Here is an 18,580-nt window from a genome sequence, read left to right on the forward strand (position 1 = left end):
CATATGCTGGGGCCCCTCTATAACATGTGCTGGGGCCCCTCTATAACATGTGCTGGAGCCCATCTATAACATGTGCTGGAGCCCCTCTATAACATGTGCTGGAGCCCATCTATAACATGTGCTGGGGCCCCTCTATAACATGTGCTGGGGCCCCTCTATAACATGTGCTGGGTCCCCTCTATAACATGTGCTGGGGCCCATCTATAACATGTGCTGAGGCCCCTCTATAACATGTGCTGGGGCCCATCTATAACATGTGCTGGGGCCCCTCTATAACATGTGCTGAGGCCCCTCTATAACATGTGCTGGGGCCCCTCTATAACATGTGCTAGAGCCCATCTAAAACATGTGCTGGAGCCCATCTATAACATGTGCTGGGGCCCCTCTATAACATGTGCTGGAGCCCATCTATAACATGTGCTGGGGCCCCTCTATAACATGTGCTGAGGCCCCTCTATAACATGTGCTGGGGCCCATCTATAACATGTGCTGGGGCCCCTCTATAACATGTGCTGGAGCCCATCTATAACATGTGCTGGAGCCCCTCTATAACATGTGCTGGAGCCCATCTATAACATGTGCTGGAGCCCATCTATAACATGTGCTGGGGCCCCTCTATAACATGTGCTGGGACCCCTCTATAACATGTACTGGGGCCCCTCTATAACATGCTGGGGCCCCTCTATAACATGTGCTGGGGCCCCTCTATAACATGCTGGGGCCCCTCTATAACATATGCTGGGGCCCCTCTATAACATGTGCTGGGGCCCCTCTATAACATGTGCTGGGGCCCCTCTATAATATGTGCTGAGGCCCCTCTATAACATGTGCTGGGGCCCATCTATAACATGTGCTGGGGCCCCTCTATAACATGTGCTGAGGCCCCTCTATAACATGTGCTGGGGCCCCTCTATAACATGTACTGGGGCCCCTCTATAACATGTGCTGAGGCCCCTCTATAACATGTGCTGGAGCCCATCTATAACATGTGCTGGGGCCCATCTATAACATGTGCTGGAGCCCATCTATAACATGTGCTGGGGCCCATATATAACATATGCTGGGGCCCCTCTATAACATGTGCTGGGGCCCCTCTATAACATGTGCTGGAGCCCATCTATAACATGTGCTGGAGCCCCTCTATAACATGTGCTGGAGCCCATCTATAACATGTGCTGGGGCCCCTCTATAACATGTGCTGGGGCCCCTCTATAACATGTGCTGGAGCCCATCTATAACATTTGCTGGAGCCCCTCTATAACATGTGCTGGAGCCCATCTATAACATGTGCTGGGGCCCCTCTATAACATGTGCTGGAGCCCATCTATAACATGTGCTGGAGCCCCTCTATAACATGTGCTGGGGCCCATCTATAACATGTGCTGGGGCCCCTCTATAACATGTGCTGGAGCCCCTCTATAACATGTGCTGGAGCCCATCTATAACATGTGCTGGAGCCCATCTATAACATGTGCTGGGGCCCCTCTATAACATGTGCTGGAGCCCATCTATAACATGTGCTGGGGCCCCTCTATAACATGTGCTGGAGCCCATCTATAACATGTGCTGAGGCCCCTCTATAACATGTGCTGGGGCCCCTCTATAACATGTGCTGGGGCCCATCTATAACATGTGCTGGGGCCCCTCTATAACATGTGCTGAGGCCCCTCTATAACATGTGCTGGGACCCCTCTATAACATGTACTGGGGCCCCTCTATAACATGTGCTGAGGCCCCTCTATAACATGTGCTGGAGCCCATCTATAACATGTGCTGGAGCCCATCTATAACATGTGCTGGGGCCCCTCTATAACATGTGCTGGAGCCCATCTATAACATGTGCTGGGCCCCCTCTATAACATGTGCTGGAGCCCATCTATAACATGTGCTGGGGCCCCTCTATAACATGTGCTGGGGCCCCTCTATAACATTTGCTGAGGCCCCTCTATAACATGTGCTGGAGCCCATCTATAACATGTGCTGGAGCCCATCTATAACATGTGCTGGGGCCCCTCTATAACATGTGCTGGAGCCCCTCTATAACATGTGCTGAGGCCCCTCTATAACATGTGCTGGAGCCCATCTATAACATGTGCTGGGGCCCCTCTATAACATGTGCTGGGGCCCCTCTATAACATGTGCTGGGGCCCCTCTATAACATGTGCTGGGGCCCCTCTATAACATGTGCTGGGGCCCATCTATAACATGTGCTGGAGCCCATCTATAACATGTGCTGGAGCCCATCTATAACATGTGCTGAGGCCCCTCTATAACATGTGCTGGAGCCCATCTATAACATGTGCTGGGGCCCCTCTATAACGTGCTGGGGCCCCTCTATAACGTGCTGGGGCCCATCTGTAACATGTGCTGGAGCCCATCTATAACATGTGCTGGAGCCCATCTATAACATGTGCTGAGGCCCCTCTATAACATGTGCTGGAGCCCACTAATCACATGTGCTGAGGCCCCTCTATAATATGTGCTGGAGCCCATCTATAACATGTGCTGAGGCCCCTCTATAACATGTGCTGGAGCCCATCTATAACATGTGCTGGGGCCCCTCTATAACATGTGCTGGGGCCCATCTATAACATGTGCTGGGGCCCCTCTATAACATGTGCTGGGGCCCATCTATAACATGTGCTGAGGCCCCTCTATAACATGTGCTGGGGCCCCTCTATAAGATGTGCTGAGGCCCCTCTCTAACATGTGCTGGAGCCCATCTATAACATGTGCTGGGGCCCATCTATAACATGTGCTGGGGCCCCTCTATAACATGTGCTGGGGCCCATCTATAACATGTGCTGGGGCCCCTCTATAACATGTGCTGAGGCCCCTCAATAACATGTGCTGGAGCCCATCTATAACATGTGCTGGGGCCCATCTATAACATGTGCTGGGGCCCATCTATAACATGTGCTGGGGCCCCTCTATAACATGTGCTGGGGCCCATCTATAACATGTGCTGAGGCCCCTCTATAACATGCTGGGGCCCCTCTATAACATGTGCTGGGGCCCCTCTATAACATGTGCTGGGGCCCCTCTATAACATATGCTGGGGCCCCTCTATAACATGTGCTGGGGCCCCTCTATAACATATGCTGGGGCCCCTCTATAACATATGCTGGGGCCCCTCTATAACATGTGCTGGGGCCCATCTATAACATGTGCTGAGGCCCCTCTATAACATGTGCTGGGGCCCATCTATAACATGTGCTGGGGCCCCTCTATAACATGTGCTGAGGCCCCTCTATAACATGTGCTGGGGCCCCTCTATAACATGTACTGGGGCCCCTCTATAACATGTGCTGAGGCCCCTCTATAACATGTGCTGGAGCCCATCTATAACATGTGCTGGGGCCCCTCTATAACATGTGCTGGAGCCCATCAATAACATGTGCTGGGGCCCCTCTATAACATGTGCTGAGGCCCCTCTATAACATGTGCTGGGGCCCCTCTATAACATGTGCTGAGGCCCCTCTATAACATGTGCTGAGGCCCCTCTATAACATGTGCTGGAGCCCATCTATAACATGTGCTGGGGCCCCTCTATAACATGTGCTGGAGCCCATCTATAACATCTGCTGGAGCCCATCTATAACATGTGCTGAGGCCCCTCTATAACATGTGCTGGGGCCCCTCTATAACATGTGCTGGAGCCCATCTATAACATGTGCTGGGGCCCCTCTATAACATGTGCTGGAGCCCATCTATAACATGTGCTGGGGCCCCTCTATAACATGTGCTGGGGCCCCTCTGTAACATGTGCTGGAGCCATCTATAACATGTGCTGGAGCCCATCTATAACATGTGCTGAGGCCCCTCTATAACATGTGCTGGAGCCCATCTATAACATGTGCTGGGGCCCCTCTATAACGTGCTGGGGCCCATCTGTAACATGTGCTGGAGCCCATCTATAACATGTGCTGGAGCCCATCTATAACATGTGCTGAGGCCCCTCTATAACATGTGCTGAGGCCCCTCTATAACATGTGCTGAGGCCCCTCTATAACATGTGCTGGGGCCCATCTATAACATGTGCTGAGGCCCCTCTATAACATGTGCTGGGGCCCATCTATAACATGTGCTGGGGCCCCTCTATAACATGTGCTGGGGCCCATCTATAACATGTGCTGGGGCCCCTCTATAACATGTGCTGAGGCCCCTCTATAACATGTGCTGGGGCCCCTCTATAACATGTGCTGAGGCCCCTCTATAACATGTGCTGGGGCCCCTCTATAACATGTGCTGGGGCCCATCTATAACATGTGCTGGGGCCCCTCTATAACATGTGCTGAGGCCCCTCTATAACATGCTGGGGCCCCTCTATAACATATGCTGGGGCCCCTCTATAACATGTGCTGGGGCCCCTCTATAACATGCTGGGGCCCCTCTATAACATATGCTGGGGCCCCTCTATAACATGTGCTGGGGCCCATCTATAACATGTGCTGAGGCCCCTCTATAACATGTGCTGGGGCCCCTCTATAACATGTGCTGGGGCCCCTCTATAACATGTACTGGGGCCCCTCTATAACATGTGCTGAGGCCCCTCTATGACATGTGCTGGAGCCCATCTATAACATGTGCTGGGGCCCCTCTATAACATGTGCTGAGGCCCCTCTATAACATGTGCTGGGGCCCCTCTATAACATGTGCTGAGGCCCCTCTATAACATGTGCTGGAGCCCATCTATAACATGTGCTGGAGCCCATCTATAACATGTGCTGGGGCCCCTCTATAACATGTGCTGGAGCCCATCTATAACATGTGCTGAGGCCCCTCTATAACATGTGCTGAGGCCCCTCTATAACATGTGCTGGAGCCCATCTATAACATGTGCTGGGGCCCCTCTATAACATGTGCTGGGGCCCATCTATAACATGTGCTGGGGCCCCTCTATAACATGTGCTGGAGCCCATCTATAACATGTGCTGAGGCCCCTCTATAACATGTGCTGGAGCCCATCTATAACATGTGCTGGAGCCCCTCTATATCATGTGCTGGAGCCCATCTATAACATGTGCTGAGGCCCCTCTATAACATGTGCTGGAGCCCATCTATAACATGTGCTGGGGCCCCTCTATAACATGTGCTGGGGCCCATCTATAACACGTGCTGGAGCCCATCTATAACATGTGCTGGGGCCCATCTATAACATGTGCTGGGCCCCCTCTATAACATGTGCTGAGGCCCCTCTATAACATGTGCTGGAGCCCATCTATAACATGTGCTGGGGCCCATCTATAACATGTGCTGGGGCCCCTCTATAACATGTGCTGGGGCCCATCTATAACATGTGCTGGGGCCCCTCTATAACATGTGCTGAGGCCCCTCTATAACATGTGCTGGGGCCCCTCTATAATATGTACTGGGGCCCCTCTATAACATGTGCTGAGGCCCCTCTATAACATGTGCTGGAGCCCATCTATAACATGTGCTGGGGCCCCTCTATAATATGTGCTGGAGCCCATCTATAACATGTGCTGAGGCCCCTCTATAACATGTGCTGGAGCCCATCTATAACATGTGCTGAGGCCCCTCTATAACATGTGCTGGAGCCCATCTATAACATGTGCTGGGGCCCCTCTATAACATGTGCTGGAGCCCATCTATAACATGTGCTGAGGCCCCTCTATAACATGTGCTGGAGCCCATCTATAACATGTGCTGGGGCCCCTCTATAACATGTGCTGGGGCCCCTCTATAACATGTGCTGGGGCCCATCTATAACATGTGCTGGGGCCCCTCTATAACATGTGCTGGGGCCCCTCTATAACATGTGCTGGAGCCCATCTATAACATGTGCTGGAGCCCATCTATAACATGTGCTGGGGCCCCTCTATAACATGTGCTGGGGCCCATCTATAACATGTGCTGGAGCCCATCTATAACATGTGCTGGAGCCCCTCTATATCATGTGCTGGAGCCCATCTATAACATGTGCTGGGGCCCCTCTATAACATGTGCTGGGGCCCATCTATAACACGTGCTGGAGCCCATCTATAACATGTGCTGGGGCCCATCTATAACATGTGCTGGGCCCCCTCTATAACATGTGCTGAGGCCCCTCTATAACATGTGCTGGAGCCCATCTATAACATGTGCTGGGGCCCATCTATAACATGTGCTGGGGCCCCTCTATAACATGTGCTGGGGCCCATCTATAACATGTGCTGGGGCCCCTCTATAACATGTGCTGAGGCCCCTCTATAACATGTGCTGGGGCCCCTCTATAATATGTACTGGGGCCCCTCTATAACATGTGCTGAGGCCCCTCTATAACATGTGCTGGAGCCCATCTATAACATGTGCTGGGGCCCCTCTATAATATGTGCTGGAGCCCATCTATAACATGTGCTGAGGCCCCTCTATAACATGTGCTGGAGCCCATCTATAACATGTGCTGAGGCCCCTCTATAACATGTGCTGGAGCCCATCTATAACATGTGCTGGGGCCCCTCTATAACATGTGCTGGAGCCCATCTATAACATGTGCTGAGGCCCCTCTATAACATGTGCTGGAGCCCATCTATAACATGTGCTGGGGCCCCTCTATAACATGTGCTGGGGCCCCTCTATAACATGTGCTGGGGCCCATCTATAACATGTGCTGGGGCCCCTCTATAACATGTGCTGGGGCCCCTCTATAACATGTGCTGGAGCCCATCTATAACATGTGCTGGAGCCCATCTATAACATGTGCTGGGGCCCCTCTATAACATGTGCTGGGGCCCATCTATAACATGTGCTGGAGCCCATCTATAACATGTGCTGGAGCCCATCTATAACATGTGCTGGGGCCCCTCTATAACATGTGCTGGGGCCCCTCTATAACATGTGCTGGAGCCCCTCTATAACATGTGCTGGAGCCCATCTATAACATGTGCTGGGGCCCCTCTATAACATGTGCTGGGGCCCATCTATAACATGTGCTGGGGCCCATCTATAACATATGCTGGCGCCCCTCTATAACATGTACTGGGGCCCCTCTATAACATGTGCTGGGGCCCATCTATAACATGTGCTGGGGCCCATCTATAACATGGGCTGGGGCCCCTCTATAACATGTGCTGGGGCCCCTCTATAACATGTGCTGAGGCCCCTCTATAACATGTGCTGGGGCCCATCTATAACATGTGCTGGGGCCCCTCTATAACATGTGCTGAGGCCCCTCTATAACATGTGCTGGGGCCCCTCTATAACATGTACTGGGGCCCCTCTATAATGTGCTGAGGCCCCTCTATAACATGTGCTGGAGCCCATCTATAACATGTGCTGGAGCCCATCTATAACATGTGCTGAGGCCCCTCTATAACATGTGCTGGAGCCCATCTATAACATGTGCTGAGGCCCCTCTATAACATGTGCTGGAGCCCATCTATAACATGTGCTGGGGCCCCTCTATAACATTTGCTGGGGCCCCTCTATAACGTGCTGGGGCCCATCTGTAACATGTGCTGGAGCCCATCTATAACATGTGCTGGAGCCCATCTATAACATGTGCTGGGGCCCCTCTATAACATGTGCTGGGGCCCATCTGTAACATGTGCTGGAGCCCATCTATAACATGTGCTGGAGCCCATCTATAACATGTGCTGAGGCCCCTCTATAACATGTGCTGGAGCCCATCTATAACATGTGCTGAGGCCCCTCTATAACATGTGCTGGAGCCCATCTATAACATGTGCTGAGGCCCCTCTATAACATGTACTGGAGCCCCTCTTTAACATGTGCTGGAGCCCCTCTATAACATGTGCTGGAGCCCATCTATAACATGTGCTGAGGCCCCTCTATAACATGTGCTGAGGCCCCTCTATAACATGTGCTGGAGCCCATCTATAACATGTGCTGAGGCCCCTCTATAACATGTGCTGGAGCCCCTCTATAACATGTGCTGGAGCCCCTCTATAACATGTGCTGGAGCCCATCTATAACATGTGCTGGAGCCCATCTATAACATGTGCTGGAGCCCATCTATAACATATGCTGGAGCCCATCTATAACATGTGCTGAGGCCCCTCTATAACATGTGCTGGAGCCCATCTATAACATGTGCTGAGGCCCCTCTATAACATGTGCTGGGGCCCCTCTATAACATGTGCTGAGGCCCCTCTATAACATGTGCTGGGGCTCATCTATAACATTTGCTGGGGCCCCTCTATAACATGTGCTGGGGCCCCTCTATAACATGTGCTGGGGCCCATCTATAACATGTGCTGGGGCCCCTCTATAACATGTGCTGGGGCCCATCTATAACATATGCTGGCGCCCCTCTATAACATGTACTGGGGCCCCTCTATAACATGTGCTGGGGCCCCTCTATAACATGTGCTGAGGCCCCTCTATAACATGTGCTGGGGCCCATCTATAACATGTGCTGGGGCCCCTCTATAACATGTGCTGAGGCCCCTCTATAACATGTGCTGGGGCCCCTCTATAACATGTACTGGGGCCCCTCTATAACATGTGCTGAGGCCCCTCTATAACATGTGCTGGAGCCCATCTATAACATGTGCTGGAGCCCATCTATAACATGTGCTGGGGCCCCTCTATAATATGTACTGGGGCCCATCTATAACATGTGCTGGAGCCCATCTATAACATGTGCTGGGGCCCCTCTATAATATGTACTGGGGCCCCTCTATAAGATGTGCTGGGGCCCATCTATAACATGTGCTGGAGCCCCTCTATAACATGTGCTGGGGCCCATCTATAACATGTGCTGGAGCCCCTCTATAACATGTGCTGGGGCCCATCTATAACATGTGCTGGGGCCCCTCTATAACATGTGCTGGGGCCCATCTATAACATGTGCTGGGGCCCCTCTATAACATGTGCTGGGGCCCCTCTATAACATGTGCTGGGGCCCATCTATAACATGTGCTGGGGCCCCTCTATAACATGTGCTGGGGCCCATCTATAACATCTGCTGAGGCCCCTCTATAACATGTCCTGGCTGCCATCTATAACATGTGCTGGAGCCCATCTATAACATGTACTGGGGCCCCTCTATAACATGTGCTGGGGCCCATCTATAACATGTGCTGGGGCCCCTCTATAACATATGCTGGCGCCCCTCTATAACATGTACTGGGGCCCCTCTATAACATGTGCTGGGGCCCCTCTATAACATGTGCTGAGGCCCCTCTATAACATGTGCTGGGGCCCATCTATAACATGTGCTGGGGCCCCTCTATAACATGTGCTGAGGCCCCTCTATAACATGTGCTGGGGCCCCTCTATAACATGTACTGGGGCCCCTTTATAACATGTGCTATGGCCCCTCTATAACATGTGCTGGGGCCCCTCTATAATATGTACTGGGGCCCATCTATAACATGTGCTGGAGCCAATCTATAACATGTGCTGGAGCCCATCTATAACATATGCTGGAACCCATCTATAACATGTGCTGGGGCCCCTCTATAACATGTGCTGGGGCCCCTCTATAACATGTGCTGGGGCCCCTCTATAACATGTGCTGAGGCCCCTCTATAACATGTGCTGGGGCCCCTCTATAATATGTACTGGGGCCCCTCTATAACATGTGCTGAGGCCCCTCTATAACATGTGCTGGAGCCCATCTATAACATGTGCTGGGGCCCCTCTATAATATGTGCTGGAGCCCATCTATAACATGTGCTGAGGCCCCTCTATAACATGTGCTGGAGCCCCTCTATAACATGTGCTGAGGCCCCTCTATAACATGTGCTGGGGCCCATCTATAACATGTGCTGGGGCCCCTCTATAACATGTGCTGGGGCCCCTCTATAACATGTGCTGGGGCTCCTCTATAACATGTGCTGGAGCCCATCTATAACATGTGCTGAGGCCCCTCTATAACATGTGCTGGAGCCCATCTATAACATGTGCTGGGGCCCCTCTATAACATGTGCTGAGGCCCCTCTATAACATGTGCTGGGGCCCCTCTATAACATGTGCTGAGGCCCCTCTATAACATGTGCTGGAGCCCATCTATAACATGTGCTGGAGCCCATCTATAACATGTGCTGGAGCCCATCTATAACATGTGCTGGAGACCATCTATAACATGTGCTGAGGCCCCTCTATAACATGTGCTGGGGCCCCTCTATAACATGTGCTGGAGCCCATCTATAACATGTGCTGAGGCCCCTCTATAACATGTGCTGGAGCCCATCTATAACATGTGCTGGGGCCCATCTATAACATGTGCTGAGGCCCCTCTATAACATGTGCTGGGGCCCCTCTATAACATGTGCTGAGGCCCCTCTATAACATGTGCTGGAGCCCATCTATAACATGTGCTGGAGCCCATCTATAACATGTGCTGGAGCCCATCTATAACATGTGCTGGAGACCATCTATAACATGTGCTGAGGCCCCTCTATAACATGTGCTGGGGCCCCTCTATAACATGTGCTGGAGCCCATCTATAACATGTGCTGAGGCCCCTCTATAACATGTGCTGGAGCCCATCTATAACATGTGCTGGGGCCCATCTATAACATGTGCTGGGGCCCATCTATAACATGTACTGGGGCCCCTCTATAACATGTGCTGGGGCCCATCTATAACATGTGCTGGGGCCCCTCTATAACATATGCTGGCGCCCCTCTATAACATGTACTGGGGCCCCTCTATAACATGTGCTGGGGCCCCTCTATAACATGTGCTGAGGCCCCTCTATAACATGTGCTGGGGCCCATCTATAACATGTGCTGGGGCCCCTCTATAACATGTGCTGAGGCCCCTCTATAACATGTGCTGGGGCCCCTCTATAACATGTACTGGGGCCCCTCTATAACATGTGCTGAGGCCCCTCTATAACATGTGCTGGAGCCCCTCTATAAGATGTGCTGGGGCCCCTCTATAACATGTACTGGGGCCCCTCTATAACATGTGCTGAGGCCCCTCTATAACATGTGCTGGGGCCCCTCTATAACATGTGCTGAGGCCCCTCTATAACATGTGCTGGAGCCCATCTATAACATGTGCTGGGGCCCCTCTATAACATGTGCTGGGGCCCCTCTATAATATGTACTGGGGCCCATCTATAACATGTGCTGGAGCCCATCTATAACATGTGCTGGAGCCCATCTATAACATGTGCTGGGGCCCCTCTATAATATGTACTGGGGCCCCTCTATAAGATGTGCTGGGGCCCATCTATAACATGTGCTGGAGCCCCTCTATAACATGTGCTGGGGCCCATCTATAACATGTGCTGGGGCCCATCTATAACATTTGCTGGGGCCCCTCTATAACATGTGCTGGGGCCCATCTATAACATGTGCTGGAGCCCCTCTATAACATGTGCTGGAGCCCATCTATAAGATGTGCTGGGGCCCATCTATAACATGTGCTGGGGCCCCTCTATAACATGTGCTGGGGCCCATCTATAACATGTGCTGGGGCCCATCTATAACATTTGCTGGGGCCCCTCTATAACATGTGCTGGGGCCCCTCTATAACATGTGCTGGGGCCCCTCTATAACATGTGCTGGGGCCCCTCTATAACATGTGCTGGGGCCCATCTATAACATTTGCTGGGGCCCCTCTATAACATGTGCTGGGGCCCCTCTATAAGATGTGCTGGGGCCCATCTATAACATGTGCTGGGGCCCATCTATAACATGTGCTGGGGCCCATCTATAACATTTGCTGGGGCCCCTCTATAACATGTGCTGGGGCCCCTCTATAACATGTGCTGGAGCCCATCTATAACATTTGCTGGGGCCCCTCTATAACATGTGCTGGGGCCCCTCTATAAGATGTGCTGGGGCCCATCTATAACATGTGCTGAGGCCCCTCTATAACATGTGCTGGGGCCCATCTATAACATTTGCTGGGGCCCCTCTATAACATGTGCTGGGGCCCCTCTATAAGATGTGCTGGGGCCCATCTATAACATGTGCTGGGGCCCCTCTATAAAATGTACTGGGGCCCCTCTATAACATGTGCTGGGGCCCATCTATAACATGTGCTGGGGCCCATCTATAACATGTACTGGGGCCCCTCTATAACATGTGCTGGCGGCCATCTATAACATGTGCTGGAGCCCATCTATAACATGTACTGGGGCCCCTCTATAACATGTGCTGGGGCCCATCTATAACATGTGCTGGGGCCCCTCTATAACATGTGCTGGGGCCCATCTATAACATGTGCTGGGGCCCCTCTATAACATGCTGGGGCCCCTCTATAACATATGCTGGGGCCCCTCTATAACATGTGCTGGGGCTCCTCTATAACATGTGCTGAGGCCCCTCTATAACATGTGCTGAGGCCCCTCTATAACATGTGCTGGGGCCCCTCTATAACATGTGCTGGGGCCCCTCTATAACATATGCTGGGGCCCCTCTATAACATGTGCTGGGGCCCCTCTATAACATATGCTGGGGCCCACGACATGCGAGCTGCACCTTGGACCACACTGGATCCAGGATGTGTATGCCTTCACTATGGATTAACCTCTGTACCCTCCACTATTACTCATTCACCTCGGTCATGTCAGGCATTTTACTCTTTTTTTGCCCTGGGGGGGTTTGTTGCGGGGCTGCACCTCCAATCACATAGACTACTTAGTATAAGAACCGTCCACTTGAAATTGCCCTTTATCCTGATGTATTTCGATATGTGTGAAGAACACTCGTGCCCAAAAATGGAGAATCTGGTGGGTTTACTATATGATTCATGTATACCAAAATTATGTATACATTCATTATACTATGAACTATGTTATTATAATCATCATCAATATAGGAAAGGGTTCTTTACAGTAAAAGCAGTAACTTCTAAATCAACCACCTGAATGGGCCCCTCTCTACAGGGACCCCATAGCAGCCCCTATTATTATTATTATTTATTATTATAGCGCCATTAATTCCATGGCGCTTTACATGTGAAAAGAGGTATACATTGCAGACAAAAAGTACAATAATTTGAACAAAAACGAGTCAGCGACTGGTACAGGAGGAGAGAGGACCCTGCCCGCGAGGGCTCACAATCTACAAGGGATGGGTGAGGATACGGTAGGTGAGGGTAGAGCTGGTCGTGCAGCGATATGGTGGAGTGAGGGTTACTGCAAGTTGTAGGCTTGTCGGAAGAGGTAGGTTCCTTTTTGAAGGTTTCCACGGTAGGCGAGAGTCTGATGTGTTGGGGTAGAGTTCCAGAGTAGGGGAGAAATCTTGTATGCGATTGTGGGAAGAGGAGATAAGAGGGGAGTAGAGAAGGAGATCTTGTGAGGATCGGAGGTTGCGTGCAGGTAAGTACCGGGAGACTAGGTCAGAGATACAGTATATGGAGAAGACAGGTTGTGGATGGCTTTGTATGCCAAGGTTAAGGTTTTGAACTTGGGTCTCTGAGCCAGTGCAGGGATTGATAGAGGGGAGAGGCCAGGGAATAGCGGGGGGGCAGGTGGATTAGTCAGGCAGCAGAGTTTAGGATAGATTGGAGGGGTGCGAGAGTGTTGGAAGGGAGGCCACAGAGCAGGAGGTTGCAGTAGTCAAGGCGGGAGATGATGAGGGAATGCACTAATGTTTTTGCAAACTCATGGTTGAGGAATGTGCGGATTCGGGAGATATTTTTGAGTTGGAGTCGACAGGAAGTGGAAAGGGCTTGGATATGAGGTTTGAAGGAGAGATCAGAGTCCAGGGTTACCCCGAGGCAGCGAACTTGCTGAACTTGGGATAGTGAGCAGCCATTGACTTTGATGGATAGGTCAGTTGGGGGGGTAGAATGAGATGATGGAAAGATGATGAATTCTGTTTTGTCCATGTTAAGTTTTAGAAATCTAGCAGAGAAGAAATATGCTGACAGACATTGTGGGATTCTGGTTAGTAAGGAGGTGATATTGGGTCCAGAGAGGTAGATCTGTGTGTCATCAGCATAGAGGTGATACCGAAAGCTGTGAGACTCTTATAAGCTGTCCTAGGCCGAAGGTGTAGATGGAGAAGAGTAGGGGCCCTAGAACTGAACCTTGCGGGACACAGACACATAGGGGGCGAGATGAGGAGGTGGTGTGTGAGTGGGAGACACTGAATGTCCTGTCTGTTAGGTATGAGGAGATCCAAGATAGGGCCAAGTCTGTGATGCCGAGAGATGAGAGTCTGTAGTAAGAGGGAATGGTGCACTGTGTCGAAGTCGGATGACAGGTCCAGGAGGAGGAGTACAGAGTAGTGTCTCTTGGATTTGGCGGTTAGTAGGTCGTTGGTGACTTTAGTCAGGGCAGTTTGAGTGGAATGGTGCGTTCGGAAGCCGTCAAAGAGGGAGCAGGCGGAGAGGTGGGAGGACAGTTCAAAATGGACGTGTTGTTCCAGTAGATTTGAGGCATAGGGGAGAAGTGATACGGGGCGATAGCTAGACACAGAGGATGTGTCAAGGGAGGGCTTTTTGAGGATGGGTGTGATCGAGGCATGTTTGAAGTATGAGGGGAAGACACCAGTTGTTAGGGTTGGGTTGAAGACTGTGGTAAGGTTTGGAATGAGGTGGAACGGGATTGGGTCAAGTTCACAGGCACAAGTGGTGACATGTGATTTGGAGAGTAAAGAGGAAAGTTGATCTTCTGTGCTGGTGGAGAAGCTGTTTTTTTGAGGAGAGTTGAGTAGTTATGAGGAGTGGCTCTGGGGACTTTAGGCAAAAGCTTTTCCTTATGTTGTCAATCTTCTGCTTGAAGAATGAAGCAAAGTCTTCAGCTGAGATAAGAGAAGAGGATGGAGGTGCTGGGGGACGGAGGAGAGAATTGAAAGTACTGAATAGCTGTTTAGGGTTGTGAGACAAGAAGGATTTGAGAGATGAGAAGTAGGTTTGTTTTGCTGCAGTGAGTATGGACTTCAAAGTAGTGAGAGACTGTTTGAATGCGATGAGGTGCTCATTGGAGTGGGACCTTTTCCATCTCCGCTTAGCAACCCTGGAAGCTTGTCTCAGTTCTTTAGTCAGGCTGGTGTGCCAGGGTTGCCTGTTGATTGTGCGAACTCTGTGTGAGGGGGGCGACCGATCCGATTGTGTTGTTATATAAAGCGTCACCAGCATTTGCATCGTGTAAGGAATTTATGTCTGTAAGAGGGAGGAGGGATTCAGAGAGTGAGTGTAGGTCGAGGTGTTTGAGATTTCTGCCAGGGTGTGCAAGTTTGTGGACTGGGGATTGTTGACCTAGAGAGGAGAGGGAAAAGCATGTAAGTAGGTTGTGGTCAGACAGAGAGAGAGGTGAGTTAGAGAGGTTAGATAGGGAACAGAGGTGGGTGAAGATAAGGTCCAGTGTGTGGCCATCTTTGTGAGTGGCTGCGGAGGACCATTGAGCAAGGCTGAAGGAGGAAGTGAGGGATAGGAGCTTAGAGACAGCTGAGTGGGAAGTGTCTATGGGGATGTTGAAGTCACCCATGATGATAGTGGGGATGTCACAGAAAGGAAATGAAGTAGCTAGGTGGTGAAGTGGTCAGAGAAGGTGGTGGCTGGCCCTGATGGCTGGTAAATGACAGCCAGTTGGAGGTTGGAGGGGGAGTAGATGGGCACAGAGTGCACCTAAAAAGAGGGAAGAGTAATGGAGGGCGGCAGTGGGATATGAGAGAAGGAGCAGTTATCTGACAGGAGAAAACCTACTCCTCCACCATGCTTGCCGCTGGGGCGGGGGCTGTGGGAAAGGTGGAATCCACCGTATAAAAGTTCAGCTGTAGAAGGTGTATCAGAGGGGGTGTGCCAGGTTTCGGTGATGGCAAAGAGGGAAAGTTTGTTAGTAATGAAAAGATCATGGATGTAGGAAATTTTGTTGCAGACGGAGCGAGTGTTCCATAGGGCTCCTGTTAGAGGGACTGGGGAAGCGGGGCTAGGCGGATGGATATAAGGTTAGAAAGGTTGCGGAAATTTGTGATAGATCAAGGATGAGAGGTAGAAGTGACTGTGGGGATGTGGTGAGGAGGGCCAGGATTTGGAGAGATATCGCCGGCAGTGAGGAGGAGCAGAGAAAGTATTATATACTGTATGTGCTTGGTACAAAGTCAATATACTATGAACTTTTCACTCGCAAAACTATTGTATGTTCCCAACCAGGGCCATCATTATCAATAGAGGAAAGGATTCTTTACAGTAAGAGCAGTCGCTTCTGGATGTATAAAATTATTGGCCATATGTGTCTTTCCAACCCAAGTGACTATGTAACTCTCTCTCTTTTTTCATGCCGCAGACTAGAAAGCAATGAAGGTGATGGAGCCTGGTGCCCAGCTGGGCCCGTCTATCCTAGTAATGAAGAATATCTACAGATAGACTTGAGGAACCTGCATTTCCTGACCCTTGTCGGCACTCAGGGTCGAGACAGCGGAGGACTGGGCAAAGAATTTGTCCGACATTACCAGCTGCGCTACAGCAGAGATGGGTACAAGTGGGCCCAGTGGAGAGATCGGTGGGGAAACGAGGTGAGAAGCTGGTGGAGGTGACACCATGAGAGATGTCCTTCAATCCGAAGTTTCTGATGACATAGTTCTATTCTGTCTTATGTAGGTGATCGTCGGAAATGAGAACACACATGACCTCGTTTTGAAGGACCTTGGACCCCCAATTATTGCGCGTTACATCCGTTTCTATCCAATGGCTGACCGAGTCATGAGTGTATGTTTGAGAGTGGAGCTATATGGATGTGATTGGCAAGGTGAGTCCACTGCTCACTCCCCGTGTAGCTATGGCCGCCACCCTGAGTATCTCACCAGTGCTTGGACCATTCTCATCTTCCTAGTCTAGGGTTGTCCTTATCTTGCGTCTACCAGTGTTCTTTTCTTGACTTCTATTTTTCTTATCCCACCACAGATGGACTCCGCTCTTACACATCTCCACCAGGAGACATCATGACCCTTGTTTCGGGGATGGTTAACTTAAACGACTCTACGTATGATGGATTTACGGTCGGAGGGTAAATTTGAACACATATATAGACATAGTATCTACCGCCATTTTATCATGTATTTTAATAATTGCTGTGACTTTTAAAGGGAACTTATCATTTTAAAAAACGTTGGTCCACATATTATAGAGCAGGAGGAGTTGAGCAGATGTGTATATATAGTGTTTTTGGGGGAAAAATTTAGTATAAATTGAATTTTATTCATGAAATGTCCCGCTCTATGTTTAGGAGTCCAGTGGGCGGTTCTAGTCTGAGATTACCATCTTCCATTTATTCATTGAAACCCCTGTTCTTTCAATGTTTAGGAGTCCAGTGTACAGTTCCATTCTGTGATTGACAGCCTTCTCTGAAGCAGCGTGCCTACAGAGGGAGCTGTCAATCACTGATTAGGACCGCCCACTGGACTCCTAAAGGCAAAGATTAAAATGAGTGAATTAAAAGTTATATCGAACATTTTTTTTTCATAAAACTATATATAAATCTGCTCAGCTCCTCCTGCTCTATAGCATGCCGTCTGCAGATCCCAGTGCTTGCTTAGTGTGAGAGGTTTCCCTTTAAATATATCCCAAAATTATCTCTGTCTATTAAAGCTGAAAATTAAAGGGATACTTCATGCACCAATAATACATTGCGTTATGTCTAGCACAGGACACGGGAGGTCGGTTATTGAAAGGGATTAGGCTTCTTTGGGAGTTTTGTCGCTTCTTGTGGAGACGGCCAAGCTGGTGCAGGAAGACCGAAAACATATGCAAATAAGCCCTCTTCCAATAGAATGAAAGCTGGCTCTCTAGTGCCACCTATTGGAAGAATTTATTGCAAATATTGCATTTCTCTTCTAAAAACAGCGCCACATCTGTCCACAGGTTGTTTGCGGTATTGCAGCCCAGCCACATTCACCCAAGCTGCAATACCAGACACAACCCACAGACAAGTGTGGCGCTCAGTTTGGGAAGAAGGCAGCAATGTTTTTCTACTCCAATGCAACCGGTTAAATGTAATTTTGTCTTCCCCTCCAGGCTACATTATGGAGGACTAGGCCAGCTGACGGACGGCATTATTGGGGCTGATGATTTCCTCCAGCACAAGGAGCAGGGTGTCTGGCCCGGGTACGATTATGTTGGTTGGAATGAGGCAAGTTTCCCGTCTGGATACCTGGAGATGGAGTTTGAGTTTGATGCCCTGAGGTCATTTACATATATGAGGGTGAGTACTATATGTAGGACACTGAGGGAGAGATACTGCAGCTGCATCCCCCTCCTCCCCATCTTTATTAGATCTCCATAGACAGGAGGTGTCAGAATTCTTCCATAAACTCTACAGGCGGGAAAAAGGGAAAGGAAAGGCTGCGAAAGGTGAGGAAAGGGATACTTTCCCCTGATCGCTAATCCACCCCACCCCCCACATGGGTTTGTTTGTTTCTATACGCATGGAGAATTCTAGATCTTTCCTTTGATGCCTCCATACCTGTGTCACCGGCATATCTCCCCGATCATTGGGCATCTTTCATGCGTGTAGAAACAAACACAGCCGTAATGGAAAACATATAGCTGTCAATGTCTATTCTTACCGCCTAGACCCCTCCTAACGAAGTGGCACTGGCACACTACAGTGCAATATGGCAATGGCGGCCCCAAGGGTTAACCACACAGTTATTTGTGTTAACAGAGACACTGACTTAAAGGGGTATTCCCATCTCCAAGATCCTAT

At 50.4% G+C, this 18,580-nt stretch overlaps 1 protein-coding gene across 5 annotated transcripts in view; it reads left to right on the forward strand.

The window, feature by feature from the left end:
- The window catches only part of DDR1 (discoidin domain receptor tyrosine kinase 1), a 144,579-nt gene that overhangs the window by 109,361 nt on the left and 16,638 nt on the right, over positions 1 to 18,580 (forward strand). For all 5 annotated transcript variants that reach the window (XM_073641771.1, XM_073641770.1, XM_073641773.1 and 2 more), the window contains exons 4-7: positions 16,163 to 16,391; positions 16,477 to 16,624; positions 16,780 to 16,882; positions 17,890 to 18,076. In XM_073641771.1, coding sequence (XP_073497872.1) covers positions 16,163 to 16,391; positions 16,477 to 16,624; positions 16,780 to 16,882; positions 17,890 to 18,076 — 667 coding nt within the window. The remainder of the gene's footprint in view (positions 1 to 16,162; positions 16,392 to 16,476; positions 16,625 to 16,779; positions 16,883 to 17,889; positions 18,077 to 18,580) is intronic.

This window comes from Phyllobates terribilis, unplaced genomic scaffold (genome assembly GCF_046119375.1).
Source record: "Phyllobates terribilis strain yellow unplaced genomic scaffold, ASM4611937v1 Scaffold_7__3_contigs__length_470593459, whole genome shotgun sequence".
Classification (NCBI taxonomy): domain Eukaryota; kingdom Metazoa; phylum Chordata; class Amphibia; order Anura; family Dendrobatidae; genus Phyllobates; species Phyllobates terribilis.